The sequence below is a fragment of the Mastigoproctus giganteus genome, chromosome 8, assembly GCF_048544385.1.
Source record: "Mastigoproctus giganteus isolate SK-2022 chromosome 8, ASM4854438v1, whole genome shotgun sequence".
Taxonomy (NCBI): Eukaryota; Metazoa; Arthropoda; class Arachnida; order Uropygi; family Thelyphonidae; genus Mastigoproctus; species Mastigoproctus giganteus.
In genome coordinates this window covers 25,145,248-25,162,147 of record NC_143582.1, presented here as the reverse complement: position 1 = coordinate 25,162,147, position 16,900 = coordinate 25,145,248, and the positions used below count along the sequence as shown (strand labels likewise).

The following is a 16,900-nucleotide window of genomic DNA, read 5'->3' as shown; positions in this document are numbered from 1 at the left end:
TATAAGACAAGGTTGTATTTATAATTAAATTTTATCTTAAAATAGGCAAGTTTATCCTTACATAATATTCAGTTCATAATTATCAAAAATGTGAAATGAAAACTTGTTGCATTTTTCCAGATCTAGGAAGGAGAAAGGCAGAGAATCTTTTAACCAAAGCAAACAAATGTATGAACAGTTTCCATGGAAAAATAAGGCAGATGTTAATTCTTGTTCTTAAGAACATCAAAAGTTGCAATTAGAACAATTACTGGAATAATATCCAAAAAACACACAATAACCCTCATTATAGTAATAGTGACTACTGAAGAAAAATTTAAACAATTAAGCTGACATAAAATATTTATGTCCACAGTAACAGGCAGGAGTTATACACAAAAGAGGGGGGAATAAAATTCTGAGGAAGTGACAGTTTGGTGGGTGGGTTATTTAACCAAGAAGATATCACAAGCTTTCATTTCTGTGAAAAGTTCTGTAAAATCTTGTCCTTGAAGACATTTTTATTATCACTGGAATAGCTATTATGGGGGGGCGGCACTGGACATTCAGTAGGATACAGATTATGATCAGAAAATAAAGTCAGCCTATACAGGAAATGAGAACAACAGGAAATAAAGAAAATGCCAAAAACCAGTGAAATGATATGTTTATTTGCAAGTTTAGGGTCTCCAGAAATGGAAACCCTAAACCTGCACTGGCTTTTGACATCTTCCTTCTTTTCTATTCACTGGTTTTCCTTCTTTTTCCATTATTCTCTTTTCCTATAAGGGCAGACTTCATTTTATCATTGAAAAAATTCTTCCTCTACATTCTGTAGTGGTTGGTATCAACAAGAATATTTATTGTAGATTATGATCAGAGTTGGAGCTAATGCCACAAAAGACATTCTGAAGAAACCACTTGTCAGAACAGAAGCAGATATTTCACTGGGCACTACTGTGATAGATGGGTAGTCTAATGGCCTAGGAAGGAATGATTTAAAAGATTCAGGTGGCATTTTGAATAAAATTGCAGAATTATCAAATTATATTTCAGAATTTTGTTTACTAATATAACTTATAGATAAAAAAAAAGTTTTCTATTTCTTGTCTGGTAGTCATTACAGTTTGTAAAAATATTTACAAATTTACAGATCCCAACATAGATATTTTTACCTTTCTAAAAATATCTAGGTTGGGATAATGTGCAACTGCATTATTTTTACAATTATTTGTTATCTAATTGTGTAATACTGCATCACTATCTATGTAATACTGTATCACTCATTTACAAGTAGAAGGATAATTTACTAAATTTATTTTGTGGCTTTAATTTTTGATGTTTATCCATCAGCAACAGAAAAAAACAGCTGAAATTTGTCAATTTAAACTTAAATAATAAAGATAAATAAATGCAATCATTTATTCAATCTAATTCAGTGTTTCTCAACCTGCGTACCAGAAGTATGCTTCAAGTGTGCCGCAGAAAATGCAAATTAAAAAATAATAATAATAAAAATTAATTCAAACAAAAAATTCATTTATTTATGCTGCACTGATCTGAGTTCCTTTCACAATTAGTATTTTATTGCTGTTTTCCAGAGAGTGAGAGAGACTATAGTCGGTAGAAGAGAAGCTGAGCATAAGCCTTTCCACAATAAATTTATGCATTAAAAAACTGTGTGCCTCCCATCAAACCCTGTCTCACTGATTAAAATGTTATAATTGAATTTTTGTTTGTTTTTATATAATTACATTAATTTTTTAAATATTTTCTTTTAAATTTCATGTATGTTCAAAAAGGAGATATTAAAAGCATTTAAAACAAATAATAACTTTGGAGATGTGCCACAGCTCTCATTCCCCTGATCTTACAGTTTGGGGGATACCATAATAGCAATGTATATGCAACTAAGCCACAAATTACCGAAGAGCTCAAGACATGTATTGGTGAAGAAATTGATGGAATAAATGAAGAAATGCTAAGCAAAGTTAGGACATACCTCATGTTATACTCTCTTGAGCATACTAGTGCTCAAGAGGGTATAACATTAGGTATAATGTCATAACTTTGCTTAGCATTTCTTCATACTCTCTTGTATTATATTATAATGCAATATAAGAGTACATGTATTGCTAAAGAGATATTAGATGAGAGTTTGTTCTGTATTTTTAATAAAAAAAATATTTATTATCAAAATGTATCAGTTGTTTCAGATATACCCTATATACGTTCACTTTATTTTCAAAGTTCTGTAGGGTGCTGCAGCTTTTTTTTTGGCCACTATAGTAAATTGCAGAAAAATATAGGCATGAAAGTAAATGTGTTAGTTAATGTACATGTTTGTGTTACATTTCAGGCACATTAAATTTTTTTTTTTTTTTTTTAATTAAATGAATTTTTTCTTTCTCTGAGATTAATAGAAGTGAAAAGTAAACATAGTTACCTCCTAATCATCTAATTACTAAGGTTATAATTTTGTGGAATATTTAATAAACTCCTAACATTTTTTAGCATCCTAAGTTCTCTAAACTTAGCTGTTCAGTTTAACTATATTAATGTTATAGAGAAGACTGTTCAGTTTAATTGCAACTGTATATTTATTGTTCTCCTCCCATATTACTCTTTTTTTAAATCTCTCTCTCACTCTTTCCATATATATGTGTATCTTTTCACAAGCAACATAATGTTCATGTCTCACATAATAATACATGAAGCATGAGAGACTGTCTAAAGCTAATAATATCGAATTAAAATTACATTTAATCCATGAACTTCTCTTTTTCATAAAATTTATATGAAAAAAAAAAATGAATAATAATTTCTATTTGTCCACTTTTAATTAATTTTGGAATAGCTTGAGAAATATTTTTAAAAGGCCCATATATTGAATTTCATGAAAATCTGTTCACTGTGGACATGGCAAAGAAACAGGCGCGCACGACCACACACACACACACACACACACACACACACAATAATAATAATAATAATAAATAAAAAATTGCTAGTTTGCTTGCAATCCTGGCCATATTGGCACCTGATGATGAGAGGCTGGTATTGTAGTTGTGTGGCATTATCCTTATTTTATCAATTTTGTAATTATATATTCTGATTATGCATATTTTATTAGTTATATTCATGCTCTGTCTCCCTCACTTTCTTTAACTTTTTTTTTTTTTTTTAAATATCACTTTATTGTCCATGCTCTGCTTGGTTTAGCATATGCTGCCTTTGACTGCACTAGGCTACTCCCCCATTTTTTTACCTTTTTATTTCAACTTGTTATTCTATATATATGCATGTGTGTGAACATGCCTAAAAACTGATTTCAAGGACAATCTTGTGAAAAAATTAAGTTTTAATGATATTACATTTTTGAATACTGCCTTTGTTGTGCTTAAACATTTTGGAATCCTATTAGCAATATGAAGACCATTTTGGAGATTTAGGTATAGTCAGTTCTGCTATAACGTGGGTACATGTGTTCCTAAAAATCCCCATGTTATGGCATTTCGTGCATTAAAAACAACAGGGCTTATGGGAAAAATAGGGATGGGGCAGAGCACTCAAAAAAATAAACTTTCAGTGTGTTAAGTAAAACACTAACAAAAGTTATAAACTCAATAAAATTGCTAACACAGGTTTAAACAGCTTAAATTTCTAATAAATATTACAGAAAATATAGCAAAGTAATATATACATACTAATTAATACTTCTGTTCACTGACATTTTTTTTTTTTTGGGATTGTAAAATTTAAAAAAGATAAGCAATCAACAACAAGGAACGCGGCACGCACAAATTGCACAAGTGAGATACACAGTAACAATTTTGCTCATTAAAAATAGGAACGAAGAGAAGAAATACGAAAATCTGTTTTTTATATGATTGAAGATTTCATGGAAGGAGAAACACATTTCACCATAATAAAGTAAAAACCCACAGAATTCCAGCTATTGGTATTATCGCAAATGCTATAAGATCGAGTTTACTACCCATTTATAATTAGATTGCACCAACAGAAAAGCCCAATAAACCGGGAACTGCAAATTGTTTTTATTCTTTTATAGTAGTCACCTCCAGAATTGTACTCCTCTGCCCACTCCTATTACACCTCACAAAATTTCTGTTCGAACTGAAAAATGTGAGCCCCTGAAAACATGAGTCGGCCTATTGTCATTTGCTGTATCTTGTGAATACAGCAAATGACAATACAGCGTGTGTCTCTGACCAATACAACTACAGTAAATGGGAAATATAGTTCTCACACATTTGACATATTTTAAACTTCATGAACTTGTATGTATCGCTGCGCAGGTCACTATGTTCAGCTTGGTGCTGGGTTTTCCATTCACCTGATGTTACTTGCAAATGAAATTGCACATGAGCCAATGCGAAAATCGAGTTATACCCACATTGTTCCCTAATATATCAATCACATTGGAGCATATTTGCATTGCCAAAATGCTTGTTATAGCAGAACTGACTGTATTTATGGAATTTTAATAAAAAAAAAATAAAGAATCATTAATTACAGTCAGTCCTCGTATAGCACGATAGTTGCGTTCCTAGAAACCCTCGTGCAATATAAACAACAGGCCCTATGGGGAAAAATGGGGTTAGGTGCCAACCACCCAAATTTGAACACACATTTGTAACCAAAACATTACCAAACACAATAAATAATCGTAATGAAATACTTACGCATTTTATTACGACTGTTACGTAATAAAATATTGCTAATGCGTTTACTTCTATCGTAGGCAAATTTGTTTTTTGTTTGATTTTCTATCCAAACAGATGACAGGCATTCCATCTCTTCCAATTCTTTGTGTCTTAATCTAATGGATTTTAATTACACTTTGAGTTGTTCCTGCTATGAAAGTTGTTTTTATTTTCTCTGCATTCTTTCTAATTCTCGGCATTGCCTCATTTAGGTCTGTAGCACGTGCAATATCACATGGTCTTTCACTTCGCTCAAAGCGTTTCACAATTTCATATTTTTTCTCTATCGACAGGGGTGGACTGGCCATAAGCCTTAATGGGGAAACCCCGGTGTGATTTTGGCCATAAACCATAGTATGAGGCCACTATAAATTTTCCCGGGGAAGAATTTTTGATCCAGTCCGCCTCTGTTTATTGATATTGCTTTTCTTTTTCTCTCTGAATCTGCAGTGTCTTCACCAGGATGCTTCCTTTTCACACCTTTTAAGTATTTTACTCATTTTTAGGGAACAAAGCACAATTACAAAATGAGGAGGCACGCTTGATACACATAAACAAAGCTGCGTATGTGTAGCAACTGAATAAACAATGCCGTAGAGGCAGAGATACACTATTAACACCTCACATTTTACTAAAGCACATTTCTAGGGGTTACTACCATAAAACAATAAAAACAATTTCCAGTTGCGTTTCTGCTAGTGGAATCTGTTATAAACTGGTAGTAAACTCGATCTAATTGCATTTGTGATTATACCGATAGCTGGAATTGTGTTGGTTTTTATGTTATTATGGCGAAATCTGTTTCCCCTTCACTGATATAAAAAACATAAATACATTTTCAGAATCTTCTCTTCATTCCTATCATGTTGCGTTCGGTTGGGGTGACTCTGCGTTCGACTGCCATTTCTTGTAAACACAAAGGCGAATCGTGCATAAGCAAATTCGGTTCGTGTTATATAAGATATCGTTCGCCTATTTATAAATCGTGTATGATCGAATTCGTGTAGTGTAAACACGTGTTATACGAGGACTGACTGTACTTGAAGTGATAATTCTATTCAATATAAGGAAAGCTTATACTTACAAGTGTGCACACAGTACCATAGCATGTGACTCTATACCTCTCATTTTAGCAGGCTTCAAGTTGCACAAAACTGTCACCATCTGGTTAGGTGAAAGATTTCCTGTACCACTAACAACGTTTCTTGGTCCAGTGAAATCACCACAGTCTATCTGACACACATACAAGTTTTCAGCATTTGGATGCTAAGGAGGAAACAGTAACTCTCAGGCGTAATAAAAATAGAACAATATTTATAGAAATGTTAGTATCAGACAAAACTCATATTTGGAATATCTATCCCCTCCCCAAGGTTGTTTTAGCATTAGGCTTTTAACAGCCATTTTTATCTTGCAAAAATGGGGACACAGGGAGCCAACCCCCTTTTTCTGTCCTATAGTTGGGCTCTGGATGCAAGGAAATAAAGTTTATGTAGTATCAGCTAATGATCTGGTACAAACACTATTAAATGTTTTATCTGTTTAATCTATGTATTTGTTCAATTTATTTTCATATAAACTTAACAAAAATAGTGTATATTTACAAGCAGTCATATATCCTTTAGTTAAAAGCAAATTTTAGCATTACACTAAAAAAACTTCACATGGAAAAGTGTTTATATTTTAAATCTTTCATACTTAGTACAGTACCCCACATAATGCCCTTCTTCAGTTTAATGCTACTCCATGTTATGTTTTTCTACGAGGGCGTTTCAATAAAGAATTTCCCTGACTTAGCTACAGAGGTGCTAACGTGTTGATTCTTGCACAGGTTTTAGTCCTTCTCTACATAGCCACCGTGCAGATTTACACATTTTTCCCATCGATGGATGAGGCTATGGATATCGTTTTTGTAGACGTGGTGAGGTTGGTCTTTGAACTGACTCTGTTGCAGAAATGAGTGTCTTGTCATCAGGGAAGTAGGTCTCCCAAAGAAATGATTTGAGGGAAGGAAACAAGAAGTCCGATGGTGCAAGATCAGATGCGTAGGCTGGATGGGGCAGTATTTCATATCCACAAGTGGCCGCTTGTGTTGTTGCAATTTCAGAAGTGTGAAATGGGGCATTGTCTTGAAGCATTCTCACACCTTTGGACAGCATGCCATGCCTACAGGTGTTGATTTTCTCCTGTAATTTTGTGAGTAAGTTGGCATAATAGGCACCTGTAATTGTTCTGTTATTTTTTTTTTTTTTGTTATTTTGGTTTTTTTTTTTTTTTTTTTTTTTTTTTTTTTAGGAGCATTAGCAACTAAGGCCATATTGCTCTGGAGATATGCGGTGGTCATTCCCTGACCTTTCCGCATCCTCTGTATTTGGTGATGATGGGTTCGAACCCTGGTTTAATCAAGAAGCGTGTGCTACGCACTGCTGCTTCCCACCTGGCTACGGAGGCGCCCTGTAATTGTTCTACCTTTCAGCAGGCAATCAGTCATGATTTCACCTTTCTCATCCCAAAACACCATCGGCAAGATATTTCCTGCTGACGTTTGGACCCTTGCTCTCTTGCAGGGTGGAGAACCATGATTTCACCATTCCATGGACTGCTTTTTTTACTTTCAGGGTCAAAATGGTGTATCCAACTTCCATCCTGAGTGATTAGATAAGAGAAAAAGTCTTCCTCATTTTTTTGGCACAGGACTAACAACTCTTGTGATTTCTGTTGTCGATCAGCCTTCTGGAAACCAGTCAATAATTGGGGAATTCATCTTGCACTCAATTTCCGTAAATGGAGTTGGTCATGAAGGACTGTTTCAACAGAGCCCACACTAGTCTTCACCTCCTGGGACAATTCACGCACAGATATCCAGCGATCTTCCATGATTAACGACTCTACTTTTCTGCTCGTGCTGTCATCAATGTCTGAATGGAGACAACCTGGAATGGGCTCAGATTCTACCGATGTCCGACATCTAAACTGTCTATGCTAGTGCTTCACAATGCCATAGGATGGGACTTCATCCTTATATACAGCAGTCATCTCCTCGTTGAATTCTTTAGATTTCCCCTTCAAGAACAGATAACTGATTACAGCTTTGGTTTCAACTTTTTTCATGATGCTACTTTGTCACACTTTCAGCTCTGTAAGAGAAAGACAAACTAAGACAGAGGATTGAAATTTTACACCTTTAGTACAGAGATATGTATGATGCTACACAAAATATCATGAATCTGCAATATGTGGAAGTAGGTGGGAGCGATTCTTTATTGAGCCTCGTACATTTACTGCCAGGAGACCATACTGTTCTTCCCATAACAGATCTTAGACTCTTTAGAAACAACTATGTTTATCCTTAAATTGACCCAATGTAACTAATATATCTTTAATTGAATGGCATCACCAAGAAGATGAATATCATCTGTTATTTGTTAAAACCTCATAAAGGCACTATTGTAATTGGTTTTGGAACTAACTGATTCCACATCAGACAATGGGTAGCCTCCATTAGCAATATTTTGTGAAGCAATGAATAAATATGTTGAATCTAAACAAGTAATTTGTGAAAGAAAACTGCTGATTGAAAACATGTATAATATAACCTCTATTATTGAGTTGGCACAATGCAACATTTCAGAAAAGCAAGATATTATTTCAATGCATAGAAATACATACTGGAAATAGTTAAGGAAAATAACACTACTCTGCATTATGTTTTTTTGTCTTTAAAAGGTCATCAATAGAGGCTACCTACTATCTGATAATGGAACCAAATAGTTCAAAAACTAGTCACAACAGTGCAGTCAAGATTTTAATAAATAACAGACTTACCTTCTTGATGATGTTATTTGATTAAATAACAATATAGAATAGCATTACTTTCTCAAACTATTTCAATACTTGCACTGAATTAGCACCCTGCTTCTTAACTGAAATGCTGCATTATGCCAATGCAATCCAGTAACAGGGACTATATTACACATGTAACAAAAGTTATATTTGTCAATTGATTAAAAACGATATTGGTTACACTGGGTTCACTGACTTGTGAATAAATGTAGTAACTCCTATAGAGTATAAGCCCAAGCTCTGTCACTGTATCTGGAGGGACAATATGGTTTCAAGGCAGTAAAGAGAGAGAAAAACATGCAGAGCAGTTATTTTCTTCATCTATTTCAATACATGCATTGAAATAGTACCCCTACTTCTGTACTGAATATTTGCAATTCATATTAAAATACATAAACAGAGTGGTTTTGTATTTTATATATGGTATATCCAAAAACATTAAAAGTTTAGGCAATGTACATCACAATAATATCAGTGCTGCCTCCTAAAGTTAATGCTGTTGGAGATACTGTGCATTCTGCCATATAAGTTGACTTCTATTTTTAGCCTCAAAAATTTATGCTTATTCATATAATTGCCATCTAAGCTGAACCTTCTTCTTCCTCTTTTTTTTTTTTTTCAGGCATCCTTTGCATCTTGTGTAGTGGGCTATTATAATAAAATCTACATTAAGAAGCACTGTCAACTTTTAGACAGTGGTTTCTAATGCAGATTTTACTGTAATTACTGTTCTTTCTTTTAAAAGTTTACATTGCAGTATTTAATTATAATGCACAGCAAAGTGTATATAAAGTTATAAGCACATGCAGTAGTCCTTTATGCAGAAGGCCATGATATTAAAACCTACAAGTATTGGTGATAAAATGACATCAGTCTCACTGATGCTGCTATGTGCACAACTGTCAACCAATATTGATTTTTATTTTCAAAAACCTGGATATCAGGTAACTGTAAGAAGAGGAAAAGCAGATTTTTTTTTTTGGTCAAAACAGGCAAGAAAAAAAAAAAAAAAAAAAAAAAAATTCCATAAAAAGCAGGCGATTTTTTAAGTTCCCACTGCACTAGAAATTAATTTTACAAATGACATACATATTTTGCATTAACATAAAACCTATGGTTTTATGTTAATGTAAAAAATATAGACGACTGTCCTCTTCAGAAATGCTGATTCATAGTTTTTTTTTTTTTTTTTAATAATGATAGCACTGCTGCTTAGATGAGAATGCAAAGAGCATTTCCAAAGCTTCATTAGAAAGACAAAATCTGAACTCAATTCTCCCCCCCCAACACACTTGGCTAAATATTCTCTCATGATCAGCAATGCCATGAGAAGTTGTTAAAATGGAAAACATAACATGGGATAATTTAATAATAAAAGAAGAAATAATTAATGTACATTGGCCCTTGGTCGGTGAGGGGTTTTGCATAAGAAAGCTTGAAATATAACTTATGCAAAACCCCTCACCAACCAAGGGCCAATGTACATTAATTATTTCTTCTTTTATTATTATGAAAGAACAGACCGTGCAAAATAACTATTTATTTTTCTTCAGTGATAGTTGAAATACTGGATTTTATTTATTTATTTATATTTTGGCAAATTGATTCATTTCATTTTAGTTAAAAAACTATTGTCCAAATAGCACTGCTGGATAATAATGTTTTTTTTCCAAATATGATACATTAAAGTTAAACAATATTTAACTTAATGCTTCCGAAAACTCAGCAACTTGATGAATTTTCTTTGGGGATCAGCAAACTTTCAAATGTCATAAGGAAACATGCCTTAGAATTCATGATAAGAAGTCAAGTGACCACCAAACTTAGGTCTCCAAATTTATTCATAAACTCATGCAGCTTCTGCTATGAGTGTATTAAATATTTAAAGTTGTAATTCTTTACTGGATCATACCAGCACACAAATCATCTCAAAAGTACAATGTTGGTAGATCTGCACTAAAGCTTTTTTTTTAAACTGTTGTACAGGAGCAATACATTCATGACATAATGCCTCTCTACTCATCTCTCATTGGTCTTTTATAATTGTGACTGACAAGGGAAGTGGTATCTAGTAATTTGGCTCATATTTCTAGCCTCTATCAGCAATGCAAGTTACCATCCCATACATTTATTTTCTTTGAAAATAAATCTTCAATGATATTAGTGTCTTAATAAATGTTAAGTTCTTTTATAAATTTTTATTGCTTTAAAAATTGAGAGCATTACATCCCTGGGCCATTTGCATGCATTGCATTGGAAATAAAAAATCTTCACAATTATGGCAAACTATTCTTAGGTATTTATTATTTTATTCATTAATAAAAATAATTAAATTTACAGAATTTTTTAAAAATTACAAGTTTAACATAGTTTTACTTTTTTTTTTTTTGTTTAATAAAAAGACAGAAAAATTATGCTATTGCAAAAAGATGGATTTCCTGTCATAAACCCAAAGAATTGGCAGCTGTATGCATACTTGGGAAGTTATGATTACATAACCAGGCCATTCCTTGTTGCCTGTTAATACTGCACTCTAATGCAAATTGGTTTCCAATTAAACAATGCCTCAAAATGGAAGCATATTCGTTATAAGAAATTAGCAACTTTTATAATTTACTTTTCCTAAACTCAAAAAGCACACATGAAAATTTAACTTCCAATAAATTCTTGAATTTAAAACACAATGTGTATTTGTGTAAAAATATACATTGGTATTCATATATAATGGTATTCATTTATATCTCTCTAACCCTATGCGTGTGCGTTCAATTCAAATTTAGAATTTTATATTTAGCATATAAATCGATCGGCGAAGGTCAACCAAGAACTACTACAAATTTCAGGAAACTTACCCAAAAAAACTGGTTTGCCACTACAGCAGTTTACCAGTAAACAACAGTGCATAGTGCATGTTATCAGCAGTAGCAGTCATTTTTTTTTCTATTTTAGAACAGTAGGTGGGGGGGGGGCAATAAACACCCTAAGACTGGGGCTGTCTGGAAGGTGGTACACCTTCCAGACAGCCCCAGTCTCAGGGTGTAAATTTCATAAGTAAATTTCAGCTGTGAAAACACTCATGAACTCTAACAATTTGCTTTTAATAATGAGAAAAAACTAATCAATACATCATTATCGGTAGTGGCAATAGAAGTCATTTTTCCTATTTTAAAACAGCAGGAATGGGAGGGGATAAACACCCCGAGACTGGGGCAGTCTGGAGAGTGTTCCTGTAAGTGAATTTCAGCCACGAAACCAATTGAAATCCAATAATCTGCTTTTAATAATGAGAAAAAATTAATCAATTGCTATCAACTTCTAGTGCCACTACCGATAACACACACCGTCTGTTTACCAAGACTGCAGTAGTGGCAAACCAGTTTCTCCGGGTGAGTTTCCCGAAGTTTGCAGTAGTTCTCGTGTTGGCTTGCTTTACCTTAGCCAGTTGATCTTAAAATTTGTGAAGATTTTCTAGTGTTTCAAAGGTCAACTTATGTGCCAGAATATGTAGTATATATACCCATGTTTCCATTAATTTTTCTTCAACCCATATACATTCTGAATAATTATGATCTTACCTTCTGGATATCAACCACTTGTCCAACCCTAAGATCAAGTCTTGACGGTGAAATTTCATCTTCACTAAAAGAACCTACATCAGGGAGAGGGGAAAAAAAAATACAGTTTTGATAAAAATTCATTATGTGTTCTCTACTCACTTAGGTCTTTGTACTATAATCAATTATAAAATGAAGATACTTAATTTCAGAACTGAAAATATAACAGAAGTCATACTTTTTGATAGACTAGGATAAGCCTGTGCTGCCAATTTTTTGAGATTAGGATCTTCAAACGTTTTTCGGATAGGATCCAGGAGCCGATTCAAATAAACTTCAACTGATGCTTTTAAATCCCCAGGATGAAGTTTCTGTAAAGAATATGTGCACAGATTTAGTGGAAAACTATACTTAAAATATCAGAAACATACAATTACTATTTTAATTAAATAGTACCAATTAGCATTTGAGAGAGTTCATGTCTATTTAATGAGAAAATAAAATGAATGTTGGTATGTAAAGAAACCCCAAGTCATGGCTTATTCATTAAATGTGTAACAAACTGGATAATGAATCTGATATCACATATGGTATGACATAGAGAGGTCATCAAAATTAGTCGAATCAACAATAAAAAATATTATACTGCATAATTTATAATACTGTATAATTTAATTATTATAAATTTAATACTGCATAATTTATTTATAATAATTATAACTACAAAATCATTTTGTAGTCAACATTTTTGTAATTAACCAAGAAAAAGTCATTTGACATTTTCTTAGTTTACCAGATATGTACTTACAGTCCAAGCTAACTTGTAAAGTACTAGAGAGATACAGTTCTATGACATGGTATTGATTGTTATTTGTATAAAGTAAAACTCAAGTTATCTAAAAAAAAAAAAAAAAAAAAATGCAATTTGTAGTTATTGTTTGATGGACAACCAGACCCTCAATATATAAATAAAATTAAGAATACTGTAATGATTTTGCAGCCATCAATGTTTGCCTACTATCTTATTTTTTTGTCGTACTATTTTATTTTTTCTTTAATATTATTTTTTACTATTTTGCTATTACAGTCAAACCTCCCTTAATGGACACCTCTTATTAGCACTTAGGCTTAGATCCCATCCAGAAGTTTTGAATTTGGATTTTATTGGCGCAAAAACGACTAAAGTTATACTGCGCCAAAAAAAACCATCCAGAAGTAATAAAAATTATATGCTAAATGAGCTCTCTAAAACAGACACTATAATACAGGTGCACTTTCATAGGTGTCTTTTTTTATATTTTCAATCTAATTGGACTGAACACTTCAAGGATAATTGACACACACATTTTCGAAGGCCACCAGGATTTGCAATGAAGGTAAAGTTATTATACTACCACTAATAATATTACACTACCACTAATAAGGAAGGTAAAATTGTGGGGTACAGCTATAATACATTTTTTCCAAAAAAATAAAAAATAAATAAATAACAATAATAAATAATACTCTACCAACAGACTGCAATGGTAATTTTGACCAGTAGATAATGGGGATTTTCTGCATTCACAAATATACTGTATTTTGATAAAAAAAAAAAAAAAAAAGGTTACTTTGAGATTACTTTCATAACTGCTTTAATGACACTGACAATGGTGCCTAGCTTTTTGACTGAGGGATGATGACAATTTACCTGTGCTGACGCACATCACTTTCACTCCATGTGAGAAATGGTAGTCATTTAAGTACCACCTATATGCAAAGGTTTTTATCAAAGTTTGTTTTTGCATGCTGGTCCCCCAATTAGAATACTGGTTGAAATTTGCCTAGGCATTACACTGATTTCAAGTTAATTTTTTAAGAAATTAAATTTCTTGCTGTTTGCCACACAGCCATATGCAAAAATTTAAAAAGGGAGGCATTTTTACACATTAATGAGGAGGGGGGAGTTGTACCCTATTACATTAAAAGAATTCTATGTGATGAATATGGACTAAAACTAGTAAGTAGTCTAATTATCCATATTTAAAAGAAAACTGCCAAAATGAAATTGTTCTAAAATTGCATTGTTCTAAACAATCCAATTTATATTCATTTTTATCAAAAGTCAATTAACTGAAATACAAATAGGTACAATGATGATCAATAAAAAAACTCTGAGTAAGCAACAAGTTACAGTGAATTTCACTTTTCCACATTATCAAAACCAGCTATACTGACATCTGCAAAGTGGACACCTCTGCATAGTGGACACTTTCTTGACTCAATGGTTGTCCACTTCAGAGAGCTTTCCCTGTACCATTTTTTACTTATTTTTAATTTTGATTTATTTGTTATGTATGTTACATGGTTAGTAGTGGGCTGAGATACTAATGTGCCATTCACACTGCTATCTACAGTATATATATTCCTATTTTCATACTCTGATTTGTTTTCTTCATCGGTAATGGTAATGTCTTGTGAATGTTCTTAGCTGTTATAATTTCTCACTGCATAAGGACCACTATTACTCATATCTGTTACTCTGGTGGGCTGATTAGTTTGTCAAGTTGCCAATGCATTGATATTTTCAAAATGTAGTAGTTCCACAGACATGTTTTGCCTTGTGGCCTTCTGGTAAGATGGAGCTCAATGGTATGTCCATTTTCATTTTTGTTTCATGGTAGTGGTCACATTATTGTGGTTAGTTTTTAAATTCTAATTATAGTGACATTTCATACAATTTGGTCTTGATGCCACTACATTTATATTAATTGGGTCTATTCTGAAATATTTTACGAATGATTCCTTTCTACAACACTCTTATTCTTGACACCCCTCCCCCACCAACTATTTTTTTTTGTTCCTCTTGGTTTTCTTTGTTTTTGTTTCTTACTTGGTTTGCTATACTACAGCCTTATGCTTATGCTTAATTCTTAATTTGCACATTATAATTATATATATATATATAAAGAGCAGAATATGTTTACCCAGTTCAGCATTCCAAAGCAACCAAGCTGTAATTCTGGTAAAACAAATACTTTTCCTTCTCCTTTCCATGGTTAGTCTTTCCATACAAAAACTGTTTTGTCCTCCATTTTTCATTGCTAAACCACATCTCCTTTTTTTCTACTCCATCATAGCATTTTTGTATCTACTTTGTATTTCATTAATTAATTCAAACTACAACTAGCTAATTATAAACTAAGTAATTTGGGACAGCCAGACAGGGTCGGTAGTCATTCTACTTTAATTATTTGAACAATGGAAATTTCATACTTACTAAACTTGAAAAATCGCTTTCCAGAGATTCATAATCTTTGTACATAATATTTCCTCCATTTCTTTCATGTCTACTGACCACAAAATCTATTAAAATTATAATTACAAATAATTATAATTATAATATATAAAAAACTGTTATTTATTTAAAACGTGTTACAGAAAACAGAACTAAAAATTAACCCAAGCTATTCAACAATAATTTTATTATAATTATGTACATTACATTAACAAGAATTGATTTAGTAGAAAAAAAAATCATGAAAAATAAGCAGAACAAGTAGAAACAATGATCAGTCAGTTAATAGAATATGTTGTAATAGCATATTTGACTGCTGCTGGCCCAAATCACTGCTTCAATACAACATAAGAGGTGGGGGAGCAAAGACTTCTTTACTTATGTAAACTCTAGAAGGAAGGAGAAGAATCAGATTGGTCCACTTGATATTGGTGATTTGATTGTTGATGATCATTCTCAGATGGCTGTCAAACTAAATTAGTATTTTGCATCTACATTCACATATGAGGAATTCTGTACAGAAGTGGAGGCCAGAAGTTTATCAAACTCTAATAGGGAGCTAAATGACTGTAATAACTGAGAGGAAAGTGAAGGAGAAATTGTTGAAGTGAAACATAAGAAAGGCAGCTGGGGTGGATGGGATCTATCCACTTATATTAAAAGGAGGCAGCAAAGGAAATAAGCAAACATTTAGCCATAATCATGAGAGCATCCTTGGATTCAGGGGAGGTCCCCACAGACTGGACAAATGCAAATGTATCCCTAATTCACAAAGGGGAATCAAAGGGTAACATGAGTAATTACAGACCCGTTAGTTTAACTTCTGTTCCAGGGAAAGTAATGGAGTCACTGGTTAAAGCAATGCAGGACCATCTAGACAAGACTGCAGTTACAGTTCAGATATAGCATTGGTTTGTTAAGGGGAAATCTCTGATCAATTTGATTGGATACTATGATGTGGTCACAAAAGAAATGGATGCAAAAAATAATTTTGATATCATATACTTCGATTTTAGGAAAGCTTTTGATACAGTTGCACATGGAGGACTGCTGTACAAATTGGAGCAGTATGCAATAGACACTGCTCATCGTGGACTAATGTTATTAGTGGAGTCACACAGGCATCGGTGTTGGGACCATTGTAGTTTTCCATATTTATCAATGATATTGATGAAGGTATAACAGGCTTAATGTCCAAGTTCACAGATGATAAAAAGGTTGCCAGGGTTGTTAATGACAGTAAGCAGCTGCAACAGGATCTAGAAAAGTTGAAGAGATGGACAGAGAGGTGGCAACTGAAGTTTCACATTGACAAATGCAAAGTATTGCATATGGGTAGCAGTAACTCCAGAGTGACATACTAACTGTGCAGTACTACACTCAGGGTAGTGGAGAATGAATAAAAAAAACCTGGGGGTAATTGTGCAATCAGATATGAATTTTTCAGACCAGTGCAGACAGGCTGCCAGAGCAGCTCATGGGGTCTTGTCAATGAGATACAGGAACTTTGCTAGCAGGGA

At 33.1% G+C, this 16,900-nt stretch overlaps 1 protein-coding gene across 1 annotated transcript in view; it reads right to left on the bottom strand.

Annotated features, from left to right (window-relative positions):
- TyrRS (Tyrosyl-tRNA synthetase) overlaps positions 1–16,900 on the bottom strand; it is a 77,664-nt gene that overhangs the window by 7,186 nt on the left and 53,578 nt on the right. Inside the window, exons 9-12 of the mRNA XM_090379742.1 lie at positions 15,363–15,448; positions 12,342–12,474; positions 12,125–12,198; positions 5,791–5,972 (exon numbers count right to left, since the gene is read on the bottom strand). Of these exons, the coding sequence (XP_090235868.1) occupies positions 5,791–5,972; positions 12,125–12,198; positions 12,342–12,474; positions 15,363–15,448 (475 nt within the window). The remainder of the gene's footprint in view (positions 1–5,790; positions 5,973–12,124; positions 12,199–12,341; positions 12,475–15,362; positions 15,449–16,900) is intronic.